We start from the raw sequence: 15,481 nt of genomic DNA, 5'->3' as shown, positions 1-15,481 counted from the left end.
TATTAATCCTATAAACCCCCTAATTCTTTAAAAAATCCAAAAACAAAATACAACATAAAAAAATAAAATTTGACCTCCCACATCTAAGTGGTATTTAAACCAACAAAATATTTTCTCCTCGCTAATCTTCATACACTTTTTATTTATTTACTTCTAATTTTAACAAAAATATACCTTATATTTATATCTAAGCCCAAATCAAAATAAAAAGAAATATTCTTTATATTTCAAATCCAACTCTACTGATAATCTACTTTTCCAATTAATATATTCTGTAAATGGATCCCATGTTTTCCTGAATATTTCTACTGAATTGTTTCTCAACAAATTAGACAATTTATTTAAAGAAGCTAATTCCCTAACCTTTTCTATCTAATCAGTACAACTTCTGATATTTAATGAATTTAATAAATGTTATACTACCCTATATAAAAACCAACTGAACCCCTCAATTACATTTGGTGAATTTCTGGAATCCAGCCAGCTAAAAGAATTGACAGATAACCACCCAGCTTTTAAAAAGGCCCTATCAATGCAAGACAGATCCAGGATGCTATCAAGAATATTAATGCAGGTAAATCACTGGGACTAGATAGATTTCCTAGTGAATTCTATAAGAATGCTTCCTAAGGAGCCCTTTCTGTCTGAACTTCTTTCCACGTTCCTTAGATTTATATGATTTCTTGCCTGTATGACTTATATTATGTCTAGTAAGTGATCAAGCAGCAGTGAAGTTCTTTCCACACTCCATGCATCTGTACAATTTTCTCCTGCGTGAGTTCTCTGATGGATAGTAAGAGATCCATGAACATTGAAGCTCTTTCCACACTCCATGCATTTATACAGTTTCTCCCCTGTGTGAGTTCTTTGATGCTGCCTAAGGTGTCCATTTTGACTAAAGCTCTTCCCACATTCTGTACATTTATATGGTTTCTCCCCAGTGTGAATTCTCTGATGTTTAGTAAGCGATCCACTAACACTGAAGGTCTTTCCACATTCCATGCATTTATATGGTTTCTCCCCTGTAAGTGATCTACAGACATTGAAGCTCTCTCCACGCTCCAAGCATTTATATGGTTTCTCCCCTCTGTGACTTTGTTTGTGTTGCCTAAGGCGGTCACTCCGATTGAAGCTCTTTCCACACTCCAAGCATTTATGTGGTTTCTCTCCTGTGTGAGTTCTCTGATGGATAGTAAGCGATCCACGAATACTGAAGCTCTGTCCACACTCCATGCATTTATATGGTTTCTCCCCTGTATGAATTCTTTGGTGCTGCCTAAAGTGTGCACTCTGACCAAAGCTCTTTCCACATTCCATGCATTTATATGGTTTTTCCCCTCTGTGATTTCGTTCGTGCTGCCTAAGGTAATCACTCCGATTGAAGCTCTTTCCACAATCCATGCATTTATATGGTTTTTCTCCTGCGTGAGCTTTTTGGTGACGCTGAAAATGCTCTTTCCGAATGAAGCTCTTTCCACACTCAATGCATATATATGGTTTTTCCCCAGTGTGATTTTGTTGGTGCTGCTGAAGAAGCCCAATCCGACTGAAGTTCTTTCCACACTCGAAGCATTTAAACAGTGTCTCCCCTGTGTGAGTTCTTTCATGATACTTAAACTGCTCTTTCCACCTGAAGTTTTTTCCACATTCCCTGCATTCATAGGGGGCCTCCTCTTTGTGAATATTCTGATGTCTTGTAAGTGATCCATAAACACTGAAACTCTTTCCGCACTCCATGCATTTATATGGTTTCTCCCCTGTATGAGTTCTTTGATGTCTAATAAGGTCCCCTTTCCCACTAAAACTCTTTCCACAATCCATACATGTATATGGTTTCTCCCCTGTGTGAGTTCTTTGATGTCCCCTAAGGATCCCTTTCCCACTGAAGCTCTTTCCACAATCCATACATTTAAACGGTTTCTCCCCTGTGTGTGTTGTTTGATGTATCCTAAGTCTCCCTTTCTCACTGAAGCTCTTTCCACAATCCATGCACTTATACGGTTTCTCCCCTGTGTGACTTCTTTGATGTCTCCTAAGTCCACTTTTCTTACTGAAGCTCTTTCCGCACTCCATGCACTCATACCTTTTCTCTCTCATATGACTTCTCTGATGCTGACTAAGGTACTCTTTCTGGCTGAAGCTCTCTCCACACTGTAGGTATTTAAATAGTTTCTTCCCAGTGTGAGTTCTTTGATCTGTCTTAAGAAGCCTTTCCCCATCTTTGTGCTTGGTTACATCCTTGGACACAACAGATGGAATCTGATAGCATTCACTGTCCCAACAATCACCTGATTTGTGGAATAAAAAGAAAAATAACGTATCATTAAGAATAAAACAACTTGCATTTCTTCAAATGTCTCAAGCCTACTATCTCCAACACTGCAGTCATTTCTTTCTGGCTAATTTCCTATTTCACTTCAAAAGTCACAGATCAGATGTATTCCCCTCCCCACAATGTTATTTGCTCTTATTGGTGTTATGGACTTTCAAATCAACCATGAATTATGGCAACCCTGATTTAGAGCAGGTTTGCCCCTGCCTTCTCTTCCAAGGCTTAGAAAGTCTGACTTTCCCAAGCTCACCCTGTGGGTTTTTGCTGCTGAGGTGGGATTCAAACCCTGGCCTCCCAAAGTCCTAGTCCAAGGCTCAAACCATTGCATCATGCTGGGTTAGTTTTCACAAAGTTATAGGGCAGAATAACAAAACTTCAGCAAGGCTAGGGGAAGGAGAAAGGCATCAAATTGCAATCATTTTCAAAGAAGTAGCTGTGTTAGTCTCTTGTAGCATAAAGAGGAAAAAGGGAGGAGGAGGAAAAAGGAATGTAGCAGCACCTTTAAGGCTAATTGGTTTTTATTTCAGCAAGAACTTTTGTGATATAAACTCATTTTTGGTTGCTTACAGAGTAATAATAAATGCTCAGATGTAAATTATATTTACCCAGTTTTGGGAATGGGTTGGAATGTAAAAGGGTTAAAAATGCAAATCTTGCCCTTGCCCTAAATTTTCAAATGACGGCAAATTGATACAAGTGTTTCATATTTTTACAATGGTCTGTTGATGTTTGTGTTTAAAAGAAATATGTCGTCTAACTTGTTCATGATGACCATAGATCCCTCTTGACCAAAACACAAGAAAATAAGTTGAAAGTTGAAGGAGTTTGGGAAGAAGGAATAAGATAGCTTTGTAATGCCGAATGGAGGTATGGGATGTATGTAAGTTTGTTTTATATTGTATCTCAAAGGTGTGTAAATGTATTGTTATGTTTTTTTAAAAAATAACTAATTAAAAAAGAAAAGAAAAGATAATAATAATAATAATAATAATAATAATAATAATAATAATAATTTTATTTCTACCCCGCCCTTCCATAGATATGATCAGGGCGGCTTACAAAATTTATAAAAAATATTTTCTAGAGCGACAAAACGTCACATGGACTCCTGCAGGAGGCCAGAACATGGAATTAGAAGAAAATGATTTGCTGAGGCACAAAATGAACTCCACATGAAGTCCTCCAGAAGGCTAGAACATGGAACTGGATTTCTACATAGAATGCTTTCATTGTCATGCCCAAAAAGAGATAATCACAGATTTATACACAATCTCAGCCATGTGGAACGAGATGTCAACTACAATCACAGAAACAATCCTAACATTATTATATGGCAGGCTGACAAAGGGGGAGCTGTGGTCACAGAAAACCAGTCACACAGAAGGACAAGATGTAACAGTCTAACACTACATTTTACATCTTGTCTAAAAGTTCTAATGAGGAATATCTGAAGAATGTACAGAAAATATTTAAGACATTTCTCCATCCATGGACAGAACCAAATTCAAATTTGAGTCTAAACCTGGGATCTTCTCTCTACTACCTAAATACAGAAACAATATAGCATCCAGCTTTCAGCTGGAAGGAGTCCTGTGGGCCCACATCAAGTCTAACCACTGCTCAATGCAGAATCTCTAGCTACAGCATTCCCACCAGGTAGCTGTCCAGCCTCTTTCCAGAGAAGACCACCACATCATTTTTCTGGGCAACTGCTTTCATTGCTGAATCGCTCTCACTGTCAAAATATGCAATCAAAATCTTGTGTTATTTTGTTCTCTGTACCTCTTGTCATCCTCACTGCCACCTCTCTAAACTCACTCCAACTTACTCATATCCTTCTAAAAGGAGGATTGTAGAACTGAGTACAGTATTCAGAAAAGAGAGTCCACTTCAACATCAGGAAGAACCTCCAGACAGTAGGAGCTCTTCGACAGGAACATGCTGTCTCAGAGAGTGGTGGTCTCCTGCTTTGGGAGGTTATTTTGTCACTGTATGTATGTACAACACCAGTATTAGAATTTCACAGGACAGAATATGGCAGCTGGCTGACAAAGTTATATGATGCAACATCTAGAAAGGTTGTACCATGGTGACTGACATGGAGTGTCATCACCACACCACTTGGAAGACATGCCCAGGATAACTCAAAAGGCATGTTGCAAGATGCTGATGCAAAGAACAATTGCAGACACCTGTGTGAAGAGATCGTGCCATGCACAATCTATATACATAAGGGTGTGACCTACGGACAGTGTGGGTTGACTACTGTTAGTGGCTGGTTGGTTGGGAAGTCATTGTTATGTATACAGTCTTGTACTCTGTAATAAAGTTCTGCATCTTTCTTTGCTACTTTGTGCAGTTATATGTGCTGACAACACTGCAGACCCCAGCAGAGAGAGATAATGAGTAGTGTGCAGCTCTCATATTTTTAAACAGAGGCTGGATGGCCATCTGTCTGAGGTGCTCTGATTATGTCTGCCTGCATGGCAGGGGATCAGACTTGATGGCACTTAAGGCCTCTTCTATGATTCTACTCCAAATGAAACCTGACCAGGGCATGAACTAGGGAAATAATGCTTCTACTAATGCAGGTAGAGATAGCATTTCCCTTCTTTGCTGCAGCATGACAAGCTGGCTCCAGCTCTACAAAATCAACATACCTTGTGGATGAATAATCACACTGTTTTGACAGACCAAAAAAAATCACACATACCCATCACTGGTTCTGCCACTCACCTGAAAAAATAGCTGTCAACCCCTTCTCTTCATCCAAGTCCTGGATGAACAAGTCTTCTGCTTCTTCAAGCCAGCAGATGAGGTCTGGCTTGACACTTCCTTTCAAAGGAGAAACAGGTTAGTGATTACAAAAATATCCCATCATAATGTGCTAATGCCATCTGTTCTTATTTGTCCAAAGATTTCATAGAATAAAGGAAGATACCTCGAGGCCCATCCAGTCCAACTCCATTCTGCCATTCAAGAAGACACAATCAAAGCACCCCTGAGAGATGGCCATCCAGCCTCTAAAACCTCCAAAGAATGAGACTCCAACACTCTCCAAGGAAATATATTGCACTGTTGAACAGGTCTTACTGCCAGAAAGTTCTTCCCAGGGGTTGGCAACCTCCGGCCCGCGGGCCGGATGTGGCCCGCGGAGGCCTGCCAACCGCCCCCTGGCTGCTGTTGCCGCCGCCTGTCACAGCTTTTCACCGCTCTGGGCGCTGCCATTTTGGGCGGCAAAATGGCGGCGAAGTCTCGCGCGACCTTCCCCGAGGTAGCGTGAGACTTCGCCGCCATTTTGGGCAAAAAAATGGCGGCGCCCATAGCGGCCTCTGGGGCTATGGGCGCCGCCATTTTTTCACCCAAAATGGCGGCGCCCAGAGTGGTGAAAAGCCGTGACAGGTGGCCGCGGCGGCAGCGGGCCTCTGGGAGGCCCAGTGCCGTCGCTGGGGCCCTCCATGAGGGCTCCGAGGGCGGCAGGGGGCCTCTGGGAGGTCCGGTGCCGTCACTGGGGCCCTCCAGGGGGCCCTCCAGCGCTGGCGGCCCCCACCAGCTTTTTTGCTGGTCTCTGACGGGGCCTGGGGCCCCGTCAGGGGCCAGCAAAGATGGGGAGGCCTGGCCCCCGGAGGGTGGAAGCTCCGCCCCCAGCATGCGGCCCCGCCCCTGGAGGGTGGAAGCTCCACCCCCAGCACACGGCCCCCCCTGGAGGGTGGAAGCTCCACTCCCGGCACGTGGCCCCGCCCCAGAGGGTTGAAGCTCCACCCCCGGCTTCGGCCCCCCAGTCGCCTGAGGGACAGCAACCTGGCCCCCGGCTCAAAAAGGTTGCCTACCCCTGTCCTAGTCTTTAGAACAGGAGAACATAAGATTGCTCCATCCTCAATATGGCATCCCTTTAAATAGTTAAACAGGGCTATCACATCGTTCCTTAACTTTCTCTTCTGTAGGCTAAACATACCAAGCTCCCTAAATTTCTCCTCATAGGGCATGGTTTCCAGACCCTACACCATTTTAGTGGCCCTCCTCTGGAAATACTCCAGCTTGTCCACATCCTTTTTGAATTGTGGTGCCCAGAACTGGACACTGGAATAGAGTGGCACTATGACTTTCCTTGATCTCTGGACACTATACTTCTGTTGATGCAGCCTAGAACTGCATTGGCTTTTTTAGCTCCTGCATTACACTGCTGACTCATGTTCAACTTGTGGTCCATTAAGACTCCTAGATCCCTTGCACATGACATCTTGTTAAGCCAGGTAACCTCCAACCTATATGATTTTATTTTTCCGTCCTAAGTGCAGTACCTTACATTTCTCCCTGATGCAGTTCGTTTTGTTAGTTTTGGCCCAGCTTTCTAATCTATTAAGCTCATTCTGAATTTTGACCCTCTCCTCTGTGGTATTAGCTACTCCTCTTTATTTGGTGTTATTTGCATAACTTCTATTCTTTCAGTCAAACCACTGATAAAGATGGTGAATAACACTGGGCTCAAGACAGATCCCTGTGGCACCCCACTGGTCACTTCTGTCCAGGATGAAGAGGAGCCCTTGCTGGGCACCCTTGGTGTACGGACAGTCAGCCAATTACTAATCCACCTAACAGTTGCATCGCCTAGTCCACATTTTACTAGCTTGTTTGCCACTTTAGCAGCTGCAGTGTGGCTTTGCTGGAAGGCGTCATTTTTGGCTCGTTTGTTTCAGGTCAGAGTTGGTTCAATAAATGATACAGGTTTAATGTGTAAGTATCCTAAAGTGGCACAGATCTGCCCAAATGTTGCTTTGCAAGAAAGGTTATTTGGGAGGAAACATGCCATTTCTGTATTTCCCCCTCCAGGACTGTCCTCCATATGAGTTACAGAGCCTTCTGCAAGATAACAAAACCCCTAGGATTGAAGATTTAAGGAACTTCCAAATATGCAAAGAAAAATTGCCCAGAAAAGAATTAAACCTTTTGCAATTCTTAGCAAAGAAGAAGGGAGGAAATCCTTACCCAGAGAGTTTACAACTCTACAGTAATCCAGCATGACTTCCTTGTAGAGAGCCCTTTGGCCTGGATCCAGGAGATCCCATTCCTCCTCAGTAAAATACACAGCCCCCTCCTCAAAGGACAGCAGCCACTAGAAGAAAGAACTCATTCTTGATACAGAAATGGTCTTACACACACACACAACTGGTGGTGGTGGTAGCACTCCAAGTGCCGGTATCTTTTTGAAGTGTTTTTCCCTTTATTTTATTTTAGTAGGGTTCAAAACTTCATGTGAAAAACACAGGAATGTTTATTGCCTTCTTCTTTAGTTACAAAAATAAAGACAAGGCCAAGAAGTCTTTCTAATCCTCTCAAAGACAGAGAGAGGCACTACTCCTGTCCTCTTCATCTCACCTGAACAATCCTTCTCTTACCTTTGGGGACTTCAAAACAGCTCTTTCATCTGACCCAGAATCGGCCTGCAATACAGGGATGATGCCGCCTGTGAGGGAAACAAAGCAGTCATTAACTCGGTTGCCTCTGAAAATCCTGCAGTGCAAATGAAAGGAAGTTGGCTCTGTGGGGAGTTGCCCAGAGATCCCCCACAGGTGCCTGCAAAAAGGTAAAAGGTAAAATAACTTTATTGTTGAAAGATAAAAGCCATCACAATTTGATACTGGTGCAGCCAGTAGATACAAAAGCAATATAAAAGGATCAAGACACATAATTGCAGGGGGGAAATACAAATAAACAAAATAATAATAATAAAATAATCCCATCAATAAGATACAGTAATGCAACAATAGTGATAAAAACATATGGCAAATGAGACTTCTAATCCTCACTCCCATCTTGAGAACTAAGTCTAAACTTACTAGGAACTAGGAAGCAAATTTTGCCACCATGGAGGTAATGAATACATCATTACCAGCCAAAAGCATGCAGATTTGCTGGGAATAAGATTTGTCAGGAAGAGAGTATAAAATATGATCAAGGAACTTTTGTCTAGGAGCTGTATAAAGAGGGCAATGTAAAAGATAATGTTCAATATTCTCAACTACCCCAGTTTTACAAATACACAATCTTGGGTGGACAGGGGTGTTATTATATCTCCCTGTCAAATAGGCAGAAGGCATACATTGAAACCGTAAGGCTGTAAATGCTTTTCTATTAGGGGACAGAGTAAGATTAAAAAAAAAAAAGTCAGTCTCAATCTATTAGCTCAAAAGCAGTAGTGCCTGCAAAGAAGAGACCATGGAATGAACTGGATGGCTTTCATCTTTGTATACATAGAAATTTCATGGGTTAAACTATTATAACCTATTTTGGGGAGCAAACAGTAATAGTTTTAACCCCTATGGAGTGTTTGGGTTGGCAAAAATCAACATAAATATACCCAGTGTCAAAATTCCTATAGAGCAGTGATGGCGAACCTTTTCAGGTCCCTGTGCCAGGGGCAGGGCTTCAGCCCCGCAGAAAGGGGACTGCATGCTGGGGGTGTGGCTTCCTCCCTCCAGGGGCGGGGCTTCTGGGACTTTTCCCTCGCCCTTTCCCGGCCTCCAGCTGTCTCTGAGAGACAGCTAGAAGCCGGGGGAAATTGGGGCGGGGGGGGTGTGTGGTGACGGGCGTGCACCTGTGACCCCTGCTCCTCTCCTCGGGGCTTTGCTAGTCCTGAGGTGTCCCTGGAAGGTTGAAAATCTTTGAAAGAATACCAGTTAGTCCTAAAGGGGGAGTAATCTAAATCACATGGTTAGTTTGAATGAGGAAGCGCGAGTTTACACGCAGGAATTTCCTATCTATCTAAGGAGGGGGAAAGAGAAAGCAAAAATCTTCCAACAGTTATTTCAGTACACTTGTCCCTCCATATTCACTGGGGTTTAGGGGAACAAGACCCCTGTGAATATGGAAAAACTGCAAATAACAAAACACCATGTTTTTACCTGAGAGGGCACCTCTCTAGGAATCTCTAGGTCCTCCAGGGCAGCTCTGTGGTCAATGTCCGACAAACACTGGCCATAGAACTGTACTGGAGGAGCTACAAATGCCTAGTGAGTGCTCTCTCTAGGAATCTGTAGGTGTTTCAGTGCAACTTTTAGTTAAAGTTGACCATAGAGTTGCACTGGAGGACCTAGATATTCCTAGCAAGAACGTATGAATCAAATCCGCAAATATCAAATCCGCAAATATGGAGGGACGAGTGCATATTGTACATTTTAAAAATTCTTTGACTTATTATTATTCTCTTATTTTTCTGTCCCTTACATCATTTCATTGCCCCCCGTAATTTACAGCTCCATGTATAACTATAGTATATAAACTATCTAAAATTATTTGCAATTCCATTTATGATTACAATATTATATAATTGTGTTCCATTCTGCTTCTATCTTTTCTGACGATTTACCAATTATCCAACAGGTCACCTTGTCTATCTCTATTGCTTCTATTAATTTTTTTTTTATGTAGAGTTCAGTTGAAATAATTAAGATAATAATGAACAAACGAGATAAGTCAGTAATCTAGGAAGTAACCAACTTTATTAAGAATTGAAGAAAAATATTTTACAGGATGTAGTGGAATGTATTTTAATTAAGGTGAATAAGATTGTATTGTACTTTTTTCTTTTAAAATGTCTAATAAAATTTGGAAATAAAAAAATATTGCTTCCATTAATTTTAATAACCAGTTAGCTGTTGTTAGGATGATAGCTGATCTCCATTTTTGAGCAAGCAATATTCTTACCATAGAAACCATACATAGGATTTTTTCCAATGTTCTTTTTCAGTTGGGTTTGGCATTTTATTTACTATATTTGGGGCTGGAACAGACATCCCTGGAGGGGTGGTTCCAAGCTGCTGCTGCCAAAGCCTCAACAAGTGGGGCCACAGCAAGCACACGCTGCAGCCACAATCCACCCCAAATAGGAGTGGAAAAGATCCGCTCCTATTTAGGGCAGATTAAAGCCACTCCTTCTCAGCTGCACCTGGCTTCCGACTGGCTTGGGGAAGTGTGGTGTCTAAATGCCCCCTGCCAGTTGCCCAGAAGCCACCTGGCGTGTAATCACCGGTGTGACTTCTGGGTGACTAGAGGCGTGCCACGTGTAAACACTACACCCCCAAGCTAGCATTCTGTTCTGGCCCTAAGTAAATATATATTGGGTTCCTTTTGAAATCTTACTTTTAACATCTCACAAACTGTCTAAAATCTTTTATTACTAGACAATTCCACCACATGCGAAACCATGAGCTAGCTATTTCCCCACATTTCCAGCACTTGTCTTTGTCTGTTTTGTATATTATAGCCATTTTGACCAGGGTTAAATAACATCTGAAGGCCATCTTAAAGTTATTTTCTCTTGCGTTCTGGGATTTTGTAAAGTGAAAAGTTTTATTTCTAGTGAAGATCCAACTTTCCAAATCAATTTCCCTGCCTATGTCAGTTGCGCATTTTACTTTTGTTTCTTTAAAAAAACCATGTTAGGGTTATAAGCTATGGATACCAAGGATCCAATGAACACATAGCTGCTACCTGAACCTCACCCAGTATCTTCCCTCAAATCTCTGACTTCAAAACGAGGAGTTATTAAACACAGCAGGGATCAATAGTGTTCTGGACATCTCCAGTGGCTCCTCTACCATAATGATGGAATCTAAACCATGCCAGACTCATCTCATTTCACCCTACAAAATACATTCCCACTTTAAAGTTACACTACATCCTCCCTTTGGGGAAAATCCAAATGTCCATTTTCTCTTGGGAAAGCTCTGCCAAAAGTCTCTGAAAGGTTGCAATGTGTGTGTCTTAATAAGGACCGCAAGGAACATGGAGGGCTTTTTTCGGAATGATCACAATGGTCCAAAACACATTGCAGAAATAATCCAGTTTGAGACTGCTTTAACTGCCCTGTCTCTTTTCTAGAGTATTCTGGGAACTGTAGTTTTGTGAGACATTTAGCCTTCTCTCTCAGAGAGCTCTGGTGCCACAATAAACTATGATTCCTGGTATTCCCTAGCACTGAGCCAGGGCAGTTAAAGGAGTCTCAAACTGGATTATTCCTACAGTATGATTTGTTTCATTCAATGTAGTCCTCTGCCTATTTCCATTCCCAGTGTAAGAAGACATCAAAGAGCTGGACAAGCTCTGCTAAGATTCCTTAGGGTGGTTTCAATCAACCAGCCAGGTCAGTTTTGTACTCTTTTGAAAACCAGAGCTTCAGTAGAGCCCTAGCCTTTTGCAGAAATAGGTGGTCAGCAATAAATAGTGATCCCTTCAGCATCTATCCACTAAGGAAAAGTCATTCTTACTCTGAAAGGTCACGTTCCTATAATTCTCCAGCATGATATCCTTGTACAGAACTCTTTGGTCCAGATTCAGAAGATGCCACTCTTCTTCCGTAAAATACACAGCCACCTCCTCAAAGGACACCATCTCCTGAAAGAAATAAAAAGGACCTGCTCAGAAATAATCTCCTGAACTGTTTTTCATTTCATCTACTGTTGTGGTACAAAGACTTCATGTGAGAGGTGCAGCAGAATTCCTAGCCCACTTTATACACTATCAAAAGGAAAGGAAAGAAGTTCATTTTTGGTGGATGATTTTTAAAATTATGTATTATTCTATATATATATGTCACTTTACTTTTAACTTCTATTTTCCTTTAAGATTCCTTGATTCTCTTTTTTTAGGTTAAAAATCCAGTTCTCCTCCTTCAGTGGGAGGCAGCCTGGAAGAGCCCTCCGTCTCTGTCTGGTGGTATTTCTAATACCTGGAGAGTCCGCATGGTCCTTGACTTCTGTTCTGCCGCTAAGAAGAGGTGGTCCAAGTCGTGTCTCTGATGCCACTGCGCCACCTGAGAGGGACACAAAGGAGATGGAAAGATGGTTGTCTCTGACCCATAGAAAAAAAGTTTGGTCTCCTTTCTCCCGCCAAGATCTTTCAAGGCCTCCAAAGGCCGCCTTCTTCTTCTTCTTCCCCAGATGGTGTGCATTTTGCAATACCTCCCTGCAAACAGGTCCCATATCATTATTACAGCCTTCCAAGTAAGCCATATGGGGTTGATTCCTACACTACCAAGAAGTGAGGGCAAGGGGACCCTAGGGATGCTTTCCAACTGCTCAGTTCTCTGTGTTGGGTAGCTATAATTACAAAGGGAGAGTTAGCAAAGGATGAAAAAGGGAATGGAAGGCAAACACTTCAGTTGAAAAGGCAGGATCTGCTTTACTGAAAAGGGGAAGCGTTGAGATGAGGGGAACTGCTGGAAGTAGAAAAATCTTTTGCTCAAAACCTTTGGTCTGTAAGGCCGCAGTCATGCTACACCAGATTACCTCTAAACATAAGATGTGTTAAGAGTGTGTAAGTGTCAGGAATCCCTGGGTTTCACCACTTTTGGCTAAATGCCGTGGTTAAAAGAAAGATGCATAAAAGCCTGTAGATGCTGGATGGATAACGTATGCAAATACCCAGCCCTTCCCTACATTGAGATCTCACTCTTGACCCAAACTCTGTGTTGCAGAGAAGACTAGGGTTGCATCTACACTGCAGAATTAATGCAGTTTAACTGCCATGGCTCCATTATATGGAATCCTGGGATTTGTTGTTTGTTGGGGGGAACTAGAGCTCTCTGACAGAGAAGGCTAAACATGTCACAAAACTAAAAATCCCCAAATCCCAAAGCATGGAGCCATGGCAGTTAAACTGTATGAATTCTGAAATGCAGATGCAGCCTTGCCTGACTGACCGCAGCAAGGACTGAATATGAATCCTGCAATAGAAACAGTCAGTGGTTTGAGGGTTGACTCTGGAGACCTGGGTTCGATCCCATGTTTGGCCATGAAACCCACTGGATGACCTTGGGCAGCTCACACTCTCAGCCTCAGGGGAAGGCAATGGTAAATCTCCTCTGAATAACATTTGCCAAGAAAATCCTATGATTGGTTCTCTCTTAGGGTCACCGTAAGTGGGAAATGACTCAGAAGCACCCAACAACAACAACAACAACAACAACAAGAGAGGCAGAGGCATTTTGTAAACTTTTATGGGGAGGCAGCCTTCCTGGGCATGCAATGGTGCCTCTGGTTTCCATGACCCAAAAGCAAGATGAGCCCCAAATATACAAAGGGGAAGCCAAGTCGGCCCTATAGCAAAGCATAGCAGCACCCCAAATCCACAAAAGAGGGATTCCACAATGATAACAAAGCACATGTTGCAACTTTTTCAGGCTCTACTGGCTTCTTCTTCATCAGTCAGAGGGGTTAACCATCATCCAGGATGAACATATATATATATGTGTGTGTGTGTGTGTGAAGTGCTGATGTTTGCATCACAGGCTTGAGTTTCTGATGCTGTTGCTGTTGTTGTTCTTTGGAGGTCCATCTCTGCAAACAATGAGCCCCTCTTCCTCCTCCTCCTCCTGGCTCTGGGAACAAAGCCCCCCCAAAGCCCAGGAGAGGCTCTGTGGAGGAGGGACCCAATACTGTATTCTCCATCTTCCCTGCCTGGCAAAAGGAGCATCTGGGGCCTCCCAAAGGATGGAGGCACTTGGGGCCTTAGGAGAAGGAGTACCTTTTTGCATGGCGAATGGAGTTTGGGTTTTGTCTCCTGGACTTTGAAGGGCTTTGCTCCCAGGGCCTCATGGAGATGGAAGAGGGGTCCCTTCCACAGACATCCTTCCAAAGGGCAACAGCAGGAGAAGCCCCAGGAAAGGCAAGCCTGAGACTGAGGGCGCCATTGTGTGTGTGTGTGTATATATACACAGTATATATATATATAATCTTTCTTTCTTTCTTTCTCCTCCTGGAGCATGCTTGGCCCCTTTTGCCTGAAGAAGGAGAGGGAGAGGGCAGCCTCCACAGCTTGTAGTACTTGCTATTGCAGCCCCTGCTTGGCTCTTGCCTGGCTTCCCTCTTCTGTGGATGATGGGTGTTGTTGTCTGTGTGTTGCCCAAAGGTTTACCAAATGGCTCTCATTCTTCTCTAGGAAGAAAAGGCTGCCCCCCAAAACCCTTCCTTGCCTTCCTCGGCCTCCCTCTCCTCCCTTTTCCTCAGAGGGAAGAAGAAGGGACCATGGTCCAGGAGAGGAGGATGGAGGACAGGTAATAGCCGCCGCCACTTCCGGTAATGGCCTCTCCTCTTCCGCACTCTATGGTTGAACGACTATCAGTCCTCCAATGAACCATAGAGTTCCAGTGCGCGAAGGAGTGGATGGCTTCTGCTCCCTCTCCTCAAACAGGAAACCAGACTAACAAACACGGCCCACTTCCGGTACAGACCGGCTCCTGTACTCTATGGTTGGGCGACTATCAGTCCTCCCAGGAATCATAGAGTGCAGTTTTTGACATTAAATCCAAAATTAAAGGGTTGGTTAGGACTTTGGAGACCTGGGTTCAAATCCCTGCTCTTCAGCCATGGGAATTCAGTGGCCAAGTAGTCACACTCTCTCAGCCTCAGAGGAAGGGGAGGGCCAGGGCAGAAAAGCCCTTCTGGCCAAATCTTCCCAGGAATGAGTCACAAAGGGCTTGAAGTCACACAACAACAAACAGCATTTCAGTCAGAAGAGATCATTTAAGTTGGAAATGAAATGAATTAAATGGCTGTCTCCAGGAAGAAAGAAAGGGCTTTTATTGGCAATAAATTAGAGAAATGCAGATGATACAGTTAATTACGATAGTCTATCTATATTAAAATATTTATATCCCGACTTTGATCCAAAGATCTCAGGGCGGCTTGTAATAAAATAAAACGAATAATTACAATGTGTGTGTGCGTGTGTGTGTGTATATATATATATACACACACACACACACACACACACACATACACACCAGTAGTGTAGGGGACCAATGGTCTGTAGGAACAAACAAATGGGTCTTTTTGATCAAGAAGGATGTTGTCATGATGTGCCGTCTCTGGTGGATCCTTGTTCTAAGTTTAACAGCAGTTCTCACAGTAGCAGGAATGGAAAAGATTTTCCAAGTGACAACTTATTATTATTATTATTATTATCACATTAAAATTCTGCCTTTTTGAATAGTTGATTTTTTTCTTGATTACAAATTGTTCTAACTCTATAGATTCCGCTTCCTATCTTTTTACCTTGTGTCACACCTCATTCCCCTTCCAAACAACATTTCCTGTGACATATAGTTCAGAGCAGTGATGAGGAAAGGCATATCCCCATGTCATATAAGAA

At 42.9% G+C, this 15,481-nt stretch overlaps 1 protein-coding gene across 1 annotated transcript; it reads right to left on the bottom strand.

Annotated features, from left to right (window-relative positions):
- Window positions 1-297: 297 nt before the first annotated feature.
- LOC149320904 (uncharacterized) lies at window positions 298-14,491 on the bottom strand. Its single transcript, XM_089504401.1, has 7 exons — window positions 14,304-14,491; window positions 12,060-12,143; window positions 11,599-11,725; window positions 7,729-7,796; window positions 7,319-7,445; window positions 5,069-5,167; window positions 298-2,288 (listed from the first exon to the last, which is right to left on the bottom strand). The coding sequence occupies exons 2-7, from the start codon at window positions 12,072-12,074 to the stop codon at window positions 697-699; spliced, it is 2,028 nt and encodes a 675-aa protein (XP_089360527.1). The 5' UTR covers window positions 12,075-12,143; window positions 14,304-14,491; the 3' UTR covers window positions 298-696.
- Window positions 14,492-15,481: the final 990 nt, after the last annotated feature.

The sequence above is a fragment of the Sceloporus occidentalis genome, unplaced genomic scaffold (genome assembly GCF_023333645.1).
Source record: "Sceloporus occidentalis isolate IW3139 unplaced genomic scaffold, rSceOcc1.0.p SCAF_1, whole genome shotgun sequence".
NCBI lineage: Eukaryota > Metazoa > Chordata > Lepidosauria > Squamata > Phrynosomatidae > Sceloporus > Sceloporus occidentalis.
The sequence above is the reverse complement of the archived record's forward strand: the minus strand, read 5'-3'. Positions and strand labels throughout refer to the sequence as shown.